We start from the raw sequence: 17,038 nt of genomic DNA on the forward strand, positions 1-17,038 counted from the left end.
AACAAGGGGGGAAAACCTTAAAATGAGAACTTGGCTGCTCGAAGGGGAGTTACGTCAGGAAGCACTTCTTCACACAAAGAGGATTGGAAATTTGGAAACTCTCCCCGAAATGCTGTTGAACCTTGGGGTTATTCAAAAATGTCAAAACTGAGTTTGACAGGTATTTGTTAGGCAAAAGGTTATTGAGGGTTACAGAACCAAGGGTAGATGAAGCTAAAATGAAACAGCAGCCTTGATCTAACTGAAAGATTGAACAGGGCAGAAAGGCCTCTTATTTACAAAGAATGGAGAGACCGAATGAGGGATATATGAGTTTTCTGCAATCTCAGTCCTAATGTAACTAAAAAATTGGAAATTTCACATGGAATGATTGAATTATTTATTATTGAATTATTAAACACTATTTTGAATTATTTACCTGCGAATTAGACATCTTGGAAAGGGCTCGCAGTTAAAGAGTGACCATCTGAGAACAACAGATGCCGGAGGACCTACATTCCCAGAAGAGTATCACACTTCCCACGAAGGAAAGGGAAGATTGGAACAAAAGCAGAGGGCTGTAGAGGCTAAGTCGTTGAGTATGTTCAGGGCTGAGTTGGACAGATTTTTAACCACTAAGGGAATCAAAGATTGTAGGAATAAGGTGGGAAAGTGGAGTTGAGGATTATCATACAGTGGTTAGCACAGTTGCTTCACAGCGCGGGGGAGCTGGGTTCGATTCCCGGCTTGGGTCGCTGTCTGTGTGGAGTTTGCACGTTCTCCCCGTGTCTGCGTGGGTTTCCTCCAGGTGCTCCAGTTTTCCTCCCACAGTCCAATGATGTGCAGGTTTGGTGGAGTGGCCTTGCTAAATTGCCCTTGGTATCCAATAAAATTAGGTGGGGTTACGGGGATAGGGTGGAGGTGTGGGCTTAAGTATGGTGCTCTTTCCAAGGGCCGGTGCAGACCTGATGGGCCGAATGGCCTCCTTCTGCACTGTAAACCCTATGATTCTATGATATTAGATCAGTCGTGATCTCATTGAATGGTGGAGCAGGCTCGATGCGCTGAATGGCCTACTTTCGGTATCTACATCTAATTGACTTTTCTGGACTAAAATTCGGGATAAAGGCTACGAGATGATTTCCCACCTTTTCTGTTTCTGATGTTGCATTCCTTTCGTAGACTTGCCAATCCTAGCACTTTTCGTAATTACATGCCTGGATGTAAAATTCCGAATTCCAAATAAAAGAATACATTAAAAGAATATTAGAATAGTTTGCCCTAGGTTGCATTTTTCCCTATGTTTATAGAGATACATTAAACACCTTACCATACATTTGAAAGGACGGTGTGATACCACAGTGGTTAGCACTGTTGCTTCACCGTGCCAGGTTCGAATCCTGGCTTGGGTCACTGTCTGTGCGGAGTCTCCATGTTCTCCCTGTGTCTGCTTGGGTTTCCATCGGGCACTCCGGTTTCCCCCCACAAGTCCAGAAAGACGTGCTTGTTAGGTGAATTGGATATTCTGAATTCTCCCTCCGTGTACCCAAACAGGTGCCGGAGTGTGGCAACTTTCACAGTAACTTCATTGCAGTGTTACTGTAAGATTTGTGACACTAATAAAAGATTATTACTATAATTAAATGTCAATTAAATTCTTTAGAAAATGTTTGAAACCGTTCCAGTCAGGGTGTGTGGGAGCGCTGTCCTTTCAACATTGAAATCCAAACCCAGCTATCAGGATATAAATCTCTTCTGTGGGCCATCGATGCAGAAGTGGACAAAGCTGGCCAGTACATAGGCAGTCTCACAGAGAGACCCCATAATGGCTGACTGGGGCATGAGGGGCCATGGGGTGGGTGGAGGGGGTAGGGGGAATGTGGAGCCATAAGGGGTGGGTTAAGGACATGATGTGGCATGGATGGGCATGGGGAGGATGTGAGAGGTGAGGACGGGAGGGTCTTCATGTTTTATTTTTATTTACAATATATATTAATGATTTGGACGAGGGAAGTGAATGTACTATTGCTAAGTTTGTGGATGACACAAAAATAGATGGGAAACCAAGTGGTCAGGATGACACAAAGAGTCTACTGAGGGATATAGACAGATTAGGTGAGTTGGCAAAAACTTGGCAAATGAAATATCATGCAGGAAAATGTGAATTTCTGCACTTTGGTAGGAAGAATAAAGGAGCTGAATATTATTTAAATCGAGAAAAACTGCACAGAGGGATTTAGGGGTTCTCGAGAATAATTTACAAAATGCAAGTTCAGAAGGTTATAGGGAAGAAAACGGAATGTTGGTATTTATTTCAAAGGAATGGGGTATAAAAATAGGGAACTCCTGCTGAAACTATAGAAGGCTCTAGTTAGACCACACCTGGAATACTATAAGCAAAGATACACTGGCATTGGAGGCAGTCCGGAGAAGGTTGATCCTAGGTATAGAGGGATTTTCTTACAAGGAGACATTTAGGTTGGGCCTGTACTCACTGCAGTTTAGAAGAATGAGAAGTGACCTTATTGAGACATATAGGATTCTCAGAGGGCTTGACAGGGTAGATGCTGATGAGTTTAGGGCCAAAGGGCATAATCTCAGAGTAAGGAATCTTCCATTTAAGACACAGATGAGGAAGAATTTCTTCTCCTGCAGGGTGATGAATCTGTTGCATTCTTTACCTCAGCGAGCTGTAGAGGCTGGGTCTTTAAGAATGTTCAAGGCTGAGATAGACAGATTTTTAATCAGTGAGGGAATCGAGGGTTATGGGGATAAGCCGGGAAAGTGGAGTTGAGGATTATCATTATCCGATCAGTCATGATCTCATTGAATAGTGCAGCAGACTCAATGGTCCAAATAGCCTACTTTTGTTTCTACATATTATGGCCTTATTCTAACTGTGATGAAGTCCCACAGCACCAAGGTGGGTCTTTTAAACATGATGTGGAGATGCCGGCGTTGGACTGGGGTGAGCACAGTAAGAAGTCTTACAACACCAGGTTAAAGTCCAACAGGTTTGTTTCAAACACTACCTTTCTAGCTCACTAGCTCAGGTGAGAAGGAGCAGCGCTCCGAAAGCTCATGTTTGAAACAAACCTGTTGGACTTTAACCTGGTGTTGAAAGACTTCTTACCGGTCTTTAAAACAGGCGACTTCCACATCAGACCGCCCTTGTGGCTGACTCCAAATGCTTTCCTGGTTCGACTCCAGCCAGAACCCCCAGTCCTCCTGCAACAAAGCTCCTGCCAGGGAAGGAGAGGTGATTGAGCTAGGAAAATTCCCAACCCATTCCAGGGATGAAATTGAGGATATAGAGCGAATCTTACATTGCTTAGTCCCACTGGACTCTGCCTGACCTGGGAGTGGTTGATGGAACATTGCAAAGACAACATCCAACTGTGCTAAATTTGACTTGTTGGAGCAGATGAAGGGCTTTGTCGCATCTTACTGTTTGTCATGTGAGAGTACCTTTAAGAAATGTTTATTTATATCGAATAGCTGTAGTGGGTGTACCTTTAAGAAATGGGTGTTTATTAGAGAGCTGCAGTGATGTCAGAGAGTGGGTGGAGTTAGGCTGTCTGTCTGCACTTACTTTCGCTTTGGGCTATTTGCTACAGGGTGTGTTTTAGTTTCATTTTGAGAGCTGGATAACTGCAGTCACAGCAAGTAGCTCTATAAAGATCTCTCTCTGAAAACTAAAGACTGTCTCAAGATCAATTGGGTGATTTCAAAGTGCTGACTGCTCTCAGTAGTGAATTTAAACCTGATCTCTGTATTAAAAAGGGTATTTTGTCTTATGGATGTTAATAGAACATAGAACATAGAACGATACAGCGCAGTACAGGCCCTTCGGCCCTCGATGTTGCACCGACATGGAAAAAATCTAAAGGCCATCTAACCTACACTATGCCCTTATCATCCATATGCTTATCCAATAAATTTTTAAATGCCCTCAATGTTGGCATGTTCACTACTGTTGCAGGTAGGGCATTCCACGGCCTCACCACTCTTTGCGTAAAAAACCCACCTCTGACCTCTGTCCTATATCTATTACCCCTCAATTTAAGGCTATGTCCCCTCGTGCTAGCCACCTCCATCCGCGGGAGAAGGCTCTCGCTGTCCACCCTATCTAACCCTCTGATCATTTTGTATGCCTCTATTAAGTCACCTCTTAACCTTCTTCTCTCTAACGAAAACAACCTCAAGTCCATCAGCCTTTCCTCATAAGATTTTCCCTCCATACCAGGCAACATCCTGGTAAATCTCCTCTGCACCCGTTCCAAAGCTTCCACGTCCTTCCTATAATGAGGCGACCAGAACTGTACGCAATACTCCAAATGCGGCCGTACTAGAGTTTTGTACAACTGCAACATGACCTCATGGCTCCGGAACTCAATCCCTCTACCAATAAAGGCCAACACACCATAGGCCTTCTTCACAACCCTATCAACCTGGGTGGCAACTTTCAGTGATCTATGTACATGGACACCGAGATCCCTCTGCTCATCCACACTACCAAGAATTTTACCATTAGCCAAATATTCCGCATTTCTGTTATTCTTTCCAAAGTGAATCACCTCACACTTCTCCACATTAAACTCCATTTGCCACCTCTCAGCCCAGCTCTGCAGCTTATCTATGTCCCTCTGTAACCTGCAACATCCTTCCGCACTGTCTACAACTCCACCGACTTTAGTGTCGTCTGCAAATTTACTCACCCATCCTTCTGCGCCCTCCTCTAGGTCATTTATAAAAATGACAAACAGCAACGGCCCCAGAACAGATCCTTGTGGTACGCCACTCGTAACTGAACTCCATTCTGAACATTTCCCATCAACTACCACTCTCTGTCTTCTTTCAACTAGCCAATTTCTGATCCACATCTCTAAATCACCCTCAATCCCCAGCCTCCGTATTTTCTGCAATAGACGACCGTGGGGAACCTTATCAAACGCTTTACTGAAATCCATATACACCACATCAACTGCTCTACCCTCGTCTACCTGTTCAGTCACCTTCTCAAAGAACTCGATAAGGTTTGTGAGGCATGACCTACCCTTCACAAAACCATGCTGACTGTCCCTAATCATATTATTCCTATCTAGATGATTATAAATCGTATCTTTTATAATCCTCTCCAAGACTTTACCCACCACAGACGTTAGGCTCACCGGCCTATAGTTACCGGGGTTATCTCTACTCCCCTTCTTGAACAAAGGGACCACATTTGCTATCCTCCAGTCCTCTGGCACTATTCCTGTAGCCAATGATGACCTAAAAATCAAAGCCAAAGGCTCAGCAATCTCTTCCCTGGCTTCCCAGAGAATCCTAGGATAAATCCCATCCGGCCCCGGGGACTTATCTATTTTCACCTTGTCCAGAATTGCCAACACTTCTTCCCTACGCACCTCAATGCCATCTATTCTAATAGCCTGGGTCTCAGCATTCTCCTCCACAATATTATCTTTTTCTTGAGTGAATACTGACGAAAAGTATTCATTTAGTATCTCGCTTATCTCCTCAGCCTCCACACACAACTTCCCACCACTGTCCTTGACTGGCCCTACTCTTACCCTAGTCATTCTTTTATTCCTGACATACCTATAGAAAGCTTTTGGGTTTTCCTTGATCCTACCTGCCAAAGACTTCTCATGTCCCCTCCTTGCTCGTCTCAGCTCTCTCTTTAGATCCTTCCTCGCTTCCTTGTAAATATCAAGCGCCCCAACTGAAACTTCACGCCTCATCTTCACATAGGCCTCCTTCTTCCTCTTAACAAGAGATTCCACTTCTTTGGTAAACCACGGTTCCCTCGCTCGACCCCTTCCTCCCTGCCTGACTGGTACGTACTTATCAAGAACATGCAATAGCTGTTCCTTGAACAAGCTCCACATATCCAGTGTGCCCAACCCTTGCAGCCTACTTCTCCAACCAACACATCCTAAGTCATGTCTAATGGCATCATAATTGCCCTTCCCCCAGCTATAACTCTTGCCCTGCGGGGTATACTTATCCCTTTCCATCACTAACGTAAAGGTCACCGAATTGTGGTCACTGTTTCCAAAGTGCTCACCTACCTCCAGATCTAACACCTGGCCTGGTTCATTACCCAAAACCAAATCCAATGTGGCCTCGCCTCTTGTTGGCCTGTCAACATATTGTGTCAGGAAACCCTCCTGCACACATTGTACAAAGAATGACCCATCTAATGTACTCGAACTATATCTTTTCCAGTCAATATTTGGACTTTCGCTCTTTTCCAGAATCATCTTCGCCATCCTTTCCTCTACATCCCTAGAACTATTAGGAAAGATTAAGGTTTACTTGTAGAATATTGTATCTGTGGGGAGGATTGGTGTTGATAGTTGTTAAGATGTTTACTGTGGGTTTATAAAGTGTTATCTGGTTTCATAAATAAACATTGTTTTAATTTAAAAGTACTGTCGAGCTCTGTTGCATCACACCTGCAGAGTGGGCCTGTGTGCTCCCCATACCACAATCTATTAAAAGTTGTGGGTCAGGTGAACTCCACGATACACTTTGGGGTTCTCTATAACCTGGCCCATAACACTGGCCCTGTACCTAATCGGGTGACAGTAATGCTGGATGCCAAATATACAAAAACCTTCACCATAAAAACTGCTCTAATATAGTTGCAACAAATTGTGTTATCAATTAAGAGAATTTACCTGGCTTTCTCAGGGGTTTTACCAATGATACTTGTGATCCATTTGAATTATTCTCCACTTAAAATGTTTTATCTTCTGGCTTTCAGACAGATTCATCAACTGTGTCAGGAGATCAACAAAAGGGATGGAAAAAGGATCTTCTTTCAGAAGAGGTAAAAGAGCAACATTAATGTGGTGACAAGAAAATGCAGGAAATATGGAATTGAAGAATATTGGGAAGTACCCAGCAAGTCACTCAGGGGGGAAGATAGGCTCATGTTTCAGGTGAAATCTGCATATGAAAGGATTATGGAATGCGAACATCTCTGCTTCTGGTGCTGACTTAGATGATGTTCCTCTGTCCATTTGTGTCTGCTTTTAAACCTGCCACATTAAAGATGTCACATTTGAAAGTGCCAGGAGTGTCAAGAGATCACTCCCCACCCCATGGATACTGGTGCCATTGCATCTATCCAATCAGAGTAAGTGAAGTGATCTTAGTGAGACCTTCTTGACCTGAAAGTTTTCATTAATCGGGGTGTTGAGCTATTTTAGCCAGATGTTACTGTGCAACTTCCGTTACTTGCACTCCCACAGCCCACCCTCAATGATCAGTAATAATCACTAGCTGAAGGAAGCCTTGAACATTACAAGGCCAGTGTGGTCCCTGGAGCCCGTTCCCACCAAAACAGTGCCCGATTCTGAAGGCGGCTGGGTAAAAGGGGACAGTGCAAACTATCCCAAAACAGGAGGGAGCCTATTACAAATCAGCGTTTTGGCCGTACAAAAGACTCTGCGACTGTTTCCATGCATTTTACTCACCTGGACTCGGCAATGCAATGAAAACACAGAATTAATTAAATTTGCAACAATGGCCGGGCACCACGGGTGAGAGCAGAAAATTTGGAGGGGCAGCCAAAGGTCCATTGACTTTCAGCGGGAGTGGAAAATTCCGCACAAAGGGCCAATTTTCAAAATGGACTCCAGAAAGCCCCATGAACTCAGAGCATCCCATTTTACAACCAATGAAGTAACATTGAAAATTTGTCACTGGCGCAAAGCAGGAAATGTGACAATGCAAGATCACACAATAGATTTGAAATAAGCAACCAGATATTTGTGAAGTTGGTTGAAAGATAAAGAGTAGGCAGGACATCAAGGAGCATTCTCCTCCTCATCTCCAAAGTAGCAACATGAAATCTTGTACATCCACCTGATGGAGCAGACTGAGATTTTATTTCACATCTCATTAGAAAGTCGGTACCTCTGAGAGCACAGCACTCCCTCAATCCTGCACTGGAGTGTCAGCCTAGGTCATGTGATCAAGGGCGCGATTGAACGGCTTGTCATGCCCGATTTGGTGACGTGACAAGGCCGTTGAATCTCACGAGAAGCGTATTCATCTGAACTTCATGAGATGCCATAATCTGGATCTCGTGCACCAGGCGCTGCACGGACAGCCCAGAAAGGACTCAATTTTTTAGTTAAATTGCGCCGTTATAAAAGTTATCCTGGAATCATGCCCAATGTCTCTGAAATAGGACCTGAACCCACAAGCTTTAGATCAAGAATGCTACCAACTGAACCACAATTGATTCTTTAGCGAGTTGTTGCATTTTTTTGTTGCACGCATCGTTTGTTAAATTGTTTGTGATTTTTTTATCCAAAAAGAATAATTTATTCCATTTTCAGTGGGACAAACAACTGGAGGGAATTGAAGCATTTAGCACCATTGTACTTTGACCCAGGTGCAATTACGCATGTTATCTGGGTTTTAAATGAAATAGACCTCTCTCTTTCTTTCCCTGGATATTAGCTATTTCTCATTTCCCACCATGCTTGTGGAGAACTCCATCAGTTGTCTCCAGCTTCCCCTCCCTCCCTCCCTGAAACCAGTCACTTCTTGTGGCACACATCTGCTGGGAAGCCTCTGATCCCTTCTGATTGTGTGACTGGATGCAAACTCACACTGTTCACACATCACCCTGTGCTCATTCACCTGCACCTGGTTTGGCAATTCCTCAAATTTAAAATCCTCATCTTGTTTTCCAAATCACCCTGTGGCCTGGCCCATGCTCAACTTCTATGATCTCCTCAAGTCCCACATCTCTCATGCAAGTCCCCGATTTTTAAATTGTGGCCAAACTCAGTGCATAGGCACGGAACCCTGGACTTCTCTCCATTCACCTCTCCACCTTTCTACTTTGTTTTCCTTCTTTAAGATACTCCTTAAAATCTAATTCCTTGGCAATCTTTTTTTCAACTGTCTTAATGTCTCCTTATGAAGTAAAATGACAAGCTGCCCCTGGCTGGCACATTTGAATCCTTATTACATTAAATATGCTACATAAACGTAAGTCCTAGTTGTAAAGTGGCCATTCTTCATGTGTGCTTCCCGAAGGTAAGCGTCATAAACGTATTTGGCCACAAAGGTCACAGCAGAGAGGTTTTCTCTGACCACCACATTCTCATTTTCCAACTTTCCTAGCCAGGGACACTGTGACCAGCAAACACTGTACTCACCCCCCACCAGCCATCCTCTCACACCCCAATCCCACCCTCGTCGGACTTTCTGCTGACCAACCCAGAGGACATCCAACTAGCCAAAGACCCCGTGTGACTGAAGTTACTCGACATTGTGGAATGGTTCATATTGAACTGAGAAGACAAAGGGGCAGTGAAAATGGTTTTCAGTCCATGGTGGAACTGAACAAGGGCACAGTGGTCCCACAGTGCCGGGGACACAGGACCAATTCCAGCCTTGGATGACGATGTGGAGTTCTCCCCGTGTGTGCGTGGGTTTCTTCCGGGTGCTCCGATTTCCTCCCACAGTCCAAAGATGTGCAGGTTAGGTGAGATTATGGGGATAGGGTGGGGGAGTAAGCCCGGATAGGGTGGGGAGTGAGCCTAGGTAGGTGCTCTTTCAGAGGTTTGGTGCAGACTCAGTGGGCCAATGCATCCTTCTGCACGGAGGGGAATCTATGGATTCTGTGAGAGAAATAAAAGGCCTGAAAGTTGTGGCTTTGGCCGTTTTCCCCATGGGTGTTTCTTTCTGCTCCTGGTTGGTTACTGTGTGGTGAATAATCAATGATTTTTTAAATGAACATTTGTTGTTACAGCTAAACTGTAAAGTGGTCCTAACCAGGAATCCCATCTCCTGATAATGTGAGAATGAAAGGATTAGCTACAGTACACTAATAGAATATCAGGTGTACAACCTATGAAATCCAGAAATTAGGAAAAGCCAACAAAAGCAGTGGTACCCTAATCTCACCCATTTACCGAGCTGAAGCTAAAGGCATTTTGCGTTACTTTGGGTTTTCATTTCAAAAGTCCCAGAGTGGTCCCAACGTCATTAGTAGATGTAGCAGCAACCATCGCCATGCTGCAGTGTCCTGTTTGCCTGATGTGGGCTTCCTGTTGAATTGGCCTTTGACAATGACCTTTCCAGTCATCTGACCGACACAAACTGTCAGTAGGAATAGGGGCCGGGATTCTCCCCTACCCAGCGGGGTGGGGATCCCGGTGGGACAGAGTGGCGTGAACCATTCCGGCGTCGGGCCTCCCCAAAGGTGCGGAATTCTCCCAACCTTTAGGGGCCAAGTCCTCAAATTGAGGGGCTAGGCCCGCGCCGGAGTGGCTCCCGCTCCGCCGGCCGGCGCGAACGCCGAATCTCGGGTGGCAGAGAATTCGGGACACGGCGGGGGCGGGATTGACGCCGGCCCCAGGCGATTCTCCGACCCCCCTGGGGGGTCGTAGAATTCCGTCCAGGGTGTCACATTGTCATCCTCCATCTGGACACCATTCCTCAGAAATGGGGAAATCGAGAGGGTCGCACTCTATAATGAAGATGGTCCAAGGTTTTTGAAACTACCCTACCTGTATCCCCTGGGGCGGTAGAGACAGAAAGGTCGAAACCTGCCTTAGTACAAAGTCCCTCACATGCAGATAGCTCTAGAGTTATCCTACAACACCTCACATTCAGAATGACATCAAGCTAAAAGGTAACTCCAACCCAAGCTCCAGTTGCACATGGCAAGGAGAGGAGAAGTGACAATATAAACCTTGCAGACTCCATTTGACCGTACAAAGTGGTGAGGTAATGTTAATACGAGGTTAGCTGTAGCTCCTTGACCTCTTGAATGCGGGTCAAACAACCTAAGGATGATGGGGCAGATATACAGTAAGTTTCTGAAGGTAAATTAGCTGCATGTTGATGTAGAAGGGAAACTACATGGAGTTTGGAGTCTGACTGAAACACCCCCATCTGATTGTTTTCACCTTCCTATTAGTCAAAGTGTTCCCTCTCCATGAAAATTCATAGAAAGAAGAAAGATTTGCATTTATACAGTGCCCTTCACAGCCTCAGGATATCCCAAAGTACTTTATAGCCAATGAAGTTCTTTAGAGGTGAACCTACTGCTATAATGCCAGTTAGCGCAGAGCAAACTTCCATCAACACAATGTGATAATGACTGGATAAGTTGCTTTTTAGTGGTTGGTTTGAGGATAAATATCAGCCAGGACACAGGGGAGAACCCCCCTGTTGTTCTTCAAATCATCAGGCAATAACAGACTCAGAGGGAGACTATTCAAACCTTCGTGATTGCACTGTTTCTTTTCAAGAACTTTAAAATTGACTCCACTCACCGACTTGCTCCTCATAACCCTGAAAATTAGTCCTCTTCAAATAGATCTTGAGTTACGTAACGAACAGGGTCATAATGGACAGAGCTATAAGAGGAGTGGGTATGACAGGCGAGTGCATAATGGTCAGAAGTGTAATGGATGGGGGTGTCACAAGCGGACGGGGTGATGAGCATGGTGTAACAGGCTGGTGTCTAATGGGCGGAGATGTAATGAGCAGGGTTATAATGGGCCGAGTGTAACAAGAGTGGATGTAATGGGCTGGGTTATAATGGGCAGGACTATAACCAATGGGGCTGTAAAGGGCAAAGCACAAGAGGCACAGGCATAATGGGTTGCAAGTGGTTGGTGCTTGGGAGGCAGGGGTATAACATCCAGGATTGTAATAAGCAGGGGTTTAATAGGTGGGAATGTAATAGGTGTGGGGCATGATAGGCCAGGGCATATTGGGCAGGAGTGGAACAAGTGGGCAGGAGTGCATAGTGTAACAAGCAGGGGTAAAATGGATGGGAGTGTAATGAGTGTGGGTGTAACAAATGGGGGCATAATGGGCAGGTCCATAAAAAACAGGGCATAAGGGGTAGGGCAACAGACAGGGGCACGGTAGGAAGGGGTATAGCATATAGGATTGCATTGGGCTGGGGTTTAATGGGTCGGGATGTAACAGGCAGGGAAATGGCAAGCGGTGGGACTGTGGGTTGGGTTGTAATGGGCAGGATTGTAATGAGTGAGGACATCATAGTCAGGGGAGTGGCAGGTGGAGGTATAGAGTTGGTTGCGTTGAAATGGGTAGTACTGTAATGGTGAGGGTGAATAGACAGTATAACAGGCAGTATTGTAATGGGTGAGGGTGTTAAGGACTGGGGAATGGCAGGTGGGGCATAGTGGGTGAGGGTGCAATGGGCAGGGGTATAATAGGTGCCTAAATGATGTATTATTAGTCACCAATTTACTGGCACCTGTTTTGTGTCTTTATCAATGTTGTGTTTTAGCCCCAGTGCATAAAATGTTTTATTAACAAGTAGTAATGTTCCAGTTTATAATTTTAACTCACCATTTTTTTGTGTTTAGGCATCAGAATCAAATAATCCAGGAATCTACAGGTAAGGTTGTGTGAAGTGATCTCTGCAGCCAGATGTCCTTTCCTGTGTTTAAATACAATTATTTGATATTTATGGAAAATGCAACAGCCCTGACTATTAGCTCTGATCTCGCTTCCTAATTTGAATATTGAGAAAAGTTTGCAAATCGCAGGTTTTGAGGTCTTAATTCAATCAAAAACACATTACAGTCAACGATCTATATCGTCACTGTTGAGATCTGTAGAAAACCCCTCAGCCAATTAGTGCACAGCAAGCTTCCACAATAAGTGTGGAAGCTGTTTTATTGTAATTTTGGTTGATTCTTGTCTCTGACTGGTTCAGATGAGTGTGCTAACTCTAAACCAAAGCTGACGTCTCCATTCAACTCTGCCCCCAGCCTCCAGAGCCATTGGCGATGGCGCTGAGAGGTCAAAGGACTGGAAGGGACTAGTCCGAGGGGGGTGGGGGTGGAGCGGAGCATAGGGTCTCGTTGCATGTGGACGATCTACTCCTGTATATTTCTGACCCGTTAGAGGGGCGATGGGAGAGATTATGCAGATTTTAGGGGAATTTGGCCGGTTTTCAGGGTTGATGCGCAATCAATAACTACTGAAACGAGGATGTAGTCCGAATTGAAGGCTTTAATCAACAAGATGTTTCCCCAGCAGCTCGAGTACAGAAAGAGGCCGGCTGCTGGGAAACACGGGTTCTTATATCCCGCCTCACTGGGCGGAGCTACCTTACGTTCCGACCAATGAAATGCAAACACTTGGGCCAATGATCAGTGAGCCTTCTCCACCAATGGTAGCTCACACTCCCAGGTTCCGTAGTTCCTCTAGTCATACTACCACATTCACTACTTGTTGAGAAAGGAACTGGGGGGCGGGGGGGAAGACTGCTCGGGGGAGGGGGGGGGGAGACTACTCGGGCGTCCAGACATGACTGGTAGTCCGATGCGGGTGGGATAATTTACTGGTAGTATGACTAGTGATATGGGACTATACCTCTCCAACGGCGGCTGCCCACTGGCCCGTAACTATGTACAGAGTCAGGAATTATGTTATAAACATGGCGCACTGGCCCGTAACTATTTACAGAGACAGAAAAGAAATCCATTAAGAGTTCACATCGACTCGATCAGACGATCGGGGGCCTTGGACGTCCTCTGCGACCGACGGAGCTTTGTCGGAGATGTTGATGGAGATGTGGGCGTCCATGACTCCGGGAGCGATGATCCGGTCCTTGTGGAGGTATCAACACCCCTAGCTGGTGGGGGGGGGGGGGGGGGCGTCTAGTCCTCCAGGCGGCTCAGGTGAGGGGGTTGGCGGGCCAGGGAAGGGAGCGCCTGCAGGGTGCAGTTGTGGTTGTGGGGGTCCCGCCATAGCCTCTGGGGGGGTGGGTGGGGCTGGTGACGGGGGGGTGGGTGGGGCTGGTGACGGGGGGGTGGGTGGGGCTGGTGACGGGGGGGGGCTGGTGATGGGGGGTGGGTGGGGCTGGTGACAGGGGGGTGGGTGGGGCTGGTGACGGGGGGGTGGGTGGGGCTGGTGACGAGGGGGATGGCGGGGATCCGGCGGGTACCAGGTCTCGTAGAGAGACCGTGTCTTGTCGGCCATCGGTAGCTCCACGGACGCATATTGCGGGTTAGCGTGGAGCAGCTGGACCCTCTCGACCAACGGATCCGATTTGTGCGTCCGCACGTGCTTCCGGAGCAGGATGGGCCCAGGGACTGCCAGCCAGGTCATTTTCCTGGGGAAAACAAGAAGGCGTTCGTGAGGAGTTTGATTAGTAGAAGTGCAGAGTAGAGACTGGATGGAGTGGGGAGCGTCTGGGAGGACCTCCTGCCAGCGGGAGACTGGAAGATTTGTGGACCGGAGGGCCAGTAGGACGGTTTTCCAGACCGTACCGTTCTCCCTCTCTACCTGTCCATTACCCCGGGGGTTATAACTGGTCGTCCTGCTTGAGGCAATGTCCTTGCTGAGCAAGAATTGACGCAGATCGTCACTCATGAAGGAGGACCCCCTACCGCCGTGTATGTAGGCGGGGAATCCGAACAGGGAGAAAATGCTCTGGAGGGCTTTTATGATGGTGGTTGTGGTCATGTCGGGGCAGGGGATGGCGAACGGAAAACGGGAGTACTCGTCAATCACGTTGAGGAAGTACGTGTTGCGGTTGGTAGAGGGGAGGGGACCTTTGAAGTCCATGCTGAGGCGTTCAAAGGGACGGGAAGCCTTTATCAGATTCGCTTTTTCGGGGCGGTAGAAGTGCGGCTTGCACTCCGCGCAGATGTGGCAGTTCCTAGTGACTGTCCTGACCTCCTCGATGGAGTAGGGCAGGTTGCGGGTCTTCACGAAATGGGAGAAGCGGGTGACCCCCGGATGGCAGAAGTCCTCGTGGAGGGCTCGGAGGCGGTCCACTTGTGCGTTGGGACAGGGCATCGGGAGGCTCGTTTAGCTTCCCAGGACTATACAAGATGTCATAGTTGTAGGTGGATAACTCGATCATCCACCGCAAGACCTTGTCGTTTTTTATCTTGCCCCGCTGTGCATCGTCAAAAATGAAGGCCACCGACCGTTGGTCTGTGAGGAGGGTAAACCTCCTGCTGGCCAGGTAATGCCTCTAATGCCGCACAGCTTCTACTATGGCCTGTGCTTCCTTCTCGACCGAGGAGTGGCGGATTTCGGAAGCATGGACGGTTCGCGAGAAGAAAGCCAAGGGTCTGCCGGCTTGGTTGAGGGTGGCTGCCAGAGCTACGTCAGACGCGTCGCTCTTGACCTGGAAGAGGAGGGACTCGTCGATGGCGCGCATCGTGGCCTTTGCGATATCCGCTTTGATGCGGCTGAAGGCCTGACACCGAAGGGAACCCTTAAAAAATGGTAGAGCCGCCTGTCCGCCTCGAACGCAGTGTACCTGCGATCGTTCGCGCGGATGGGGAGCTGGTGGTAGGCCGACTTCAGGTCTGCCGTGGAGAAGACCCTGTACTGTGCGATCCTGTTGACCAGGTCGGATATGCGGGGAGAGGGTACGCGTCCAGCTGCATAAACCTGTTGATGGTCTGGCTGTAGTCTATGACCATCCTATTCTTCTCCCTGGTCTTAACTTGTGCTCGCCAGGGGCTGTTACTAGCCTCGATGACCCCTTCCTTCAGAAGCCGTTGGACCTCGGACCTGATGAAGACCTGGTCCTGGCCACTGTATCATCTGTTCCTAGTGGCGACAGGTTTGCAATCCGGGGTGAGGTTTGCAAACAAGGACGGGGGATCGACTTGGAGGGTCGCGAAGCTGCAGACAGTGAGGGGAGGTATAGGGCCGCCAAATTTAAATGTTAGGCTCTGGAGGTTACACTGGAAGTCTAACCCCAGGAGTGTGACCACGCAGAGGTGGGGGAGGACGTAGAGCCTGTAATTTTTAAACTCCCTCCCTTGGACCGTGAGGTTCGCTATACAATACACCGTGATCTCAACCGAATGGGAGCCAAAGGCCAGGGAGATTTTTTTGATTTACGGGATGGACAGGAAGAGAGCAGCGTCTTACCGTGGCAGGGTGTATGAAACTCTCCGTGCTCGCGGAGTCCAGCAGGCAGGACGCTTTGTGCCCGTTGAGCAGGTCCTTCGTCATCGCCGTAGAGAGGGTGCGGGTCGAGACCGGTCCAAGGTGACTGATGCGAGTCGTGGCAGAAGATCGGAGTCGTCATCGGGCCATGGATCCTTGGAGCTGATCCAAGATGGCGGCGTCCACTAGTCGCACATGGCGGGGATGGACAAAATATCGGCACCCGTCCCCCGCACGTGGCGTCGGAAAAACAAGATGGCGGCGCCCGGAGGCCGCACGTGGCGTTGGGGGATGAGGACGGAGAGGTTTGCAGGCCGCATGGGGCCTTCGGAGAGAGTCGGGGCGGCGTCCCGCAGTCGCTGCCCAGGACCGCAGCGACCGCCTTGGCCTGGCAAACCGACAGAAAATGGCCCTTCTTACCGCAGCCCTTGCACGTTGCCGATCGGGCTGGGCAACGCTGTCGGGGGTGTTTTGCCTGCCCACAAAAATAGCAATGGGGCCCAGCGGGGTTTCCAGGGTGTCTTGCAGCGCAGGCCTGAGGCAATTCCGAGTCGGTAGGGGAAGGGGAAGATGAATTCCACGCTGCCCAGAGGGCCGCCGCACAGTCGGGGGCATATGATTGGGCGTTTCTGTAGCCAACATCTAGAGAGTTCGCGAGGGCCCGTGCCTCTGTGAGGCCCAAAGTTTCCTTCTCTAACAGTCTCTGGCGGATTTGTGGGGACTGGATACCCGCAACAAAGGCGTCTCAGATTAACAGTTCGGTGTGCTCATTAGCAGAAAGTTGCGGGCAGCCGCAGTTCCTCCCCAGTACAAGGAGCGCACGGTAAAAAATCGTCTAACGACTCACCAGGGGTCTGCTGCCTCATAGCCAGCAAGTGCCGAGCGTAAACTTGATTCACCGGTCGGATGAAGTGTCCTTTAAGCAGTTCCATGGCAGAGTCGTAGTCGGACGTGTCCTCAATGAGCGTGTAGATGGCGGTGCCGACGCACGAGTGAAGGATGTGTAGCTTCTGCTCCCTCGTAGGTACGTTTTCTGCCGTGCTGAGGTAGCTATTAAAACAAGCTAGCCAATGCTTGAATGTAGCTGCTGCGTTAGCTGCTTGGGGGCTAAGTCGTA

The 17,038-nt window shown here is 48.1% G+C and overlaps 1 protein-coding gene across 1 annotated transcript in view; it reads left to right on the plus strand.

Annotated features, from left to right (window-relative positions):
- LOC119965024 (lymphocyte cytosolic protein 2-like) overlaps window positions 1–17,038 on the plus strand; it is a 220,454-nt gene that overhangs the window by 95,095 nt on the left and 108,321 nt on the right. The window contains exons 4-5 of the mRNA XM_038795232.1: window positions 6,752–6,817; window positions 12,363–12,394. Coding sequence (XP_038651160.1) covers window positions 6,752–6,817; window positions 12,363–12,394 — 98 coding nt within the window. The remainder of the gene's footprint in view (window positions 1–6,751; window positions 6,818–12,362; window positions 12,395–17,038) is intronic.

The sequence above is a fragment of the Scyliorhinus canicula genome, chromosome 4, assembly GCF_902713615.1.
Source record: "Scyliorhinus canicula chromosome 4, sScyCan1.1, whole genome shotgun sequence".
Classification (NCBI taxonomy): Eukaryota; Metazoa; Chordata; class Chondrichthyes; order Carcharhiniformes; family Scyliorhinidae; genus Scyliorhinus; species Scyliorhinus canicula.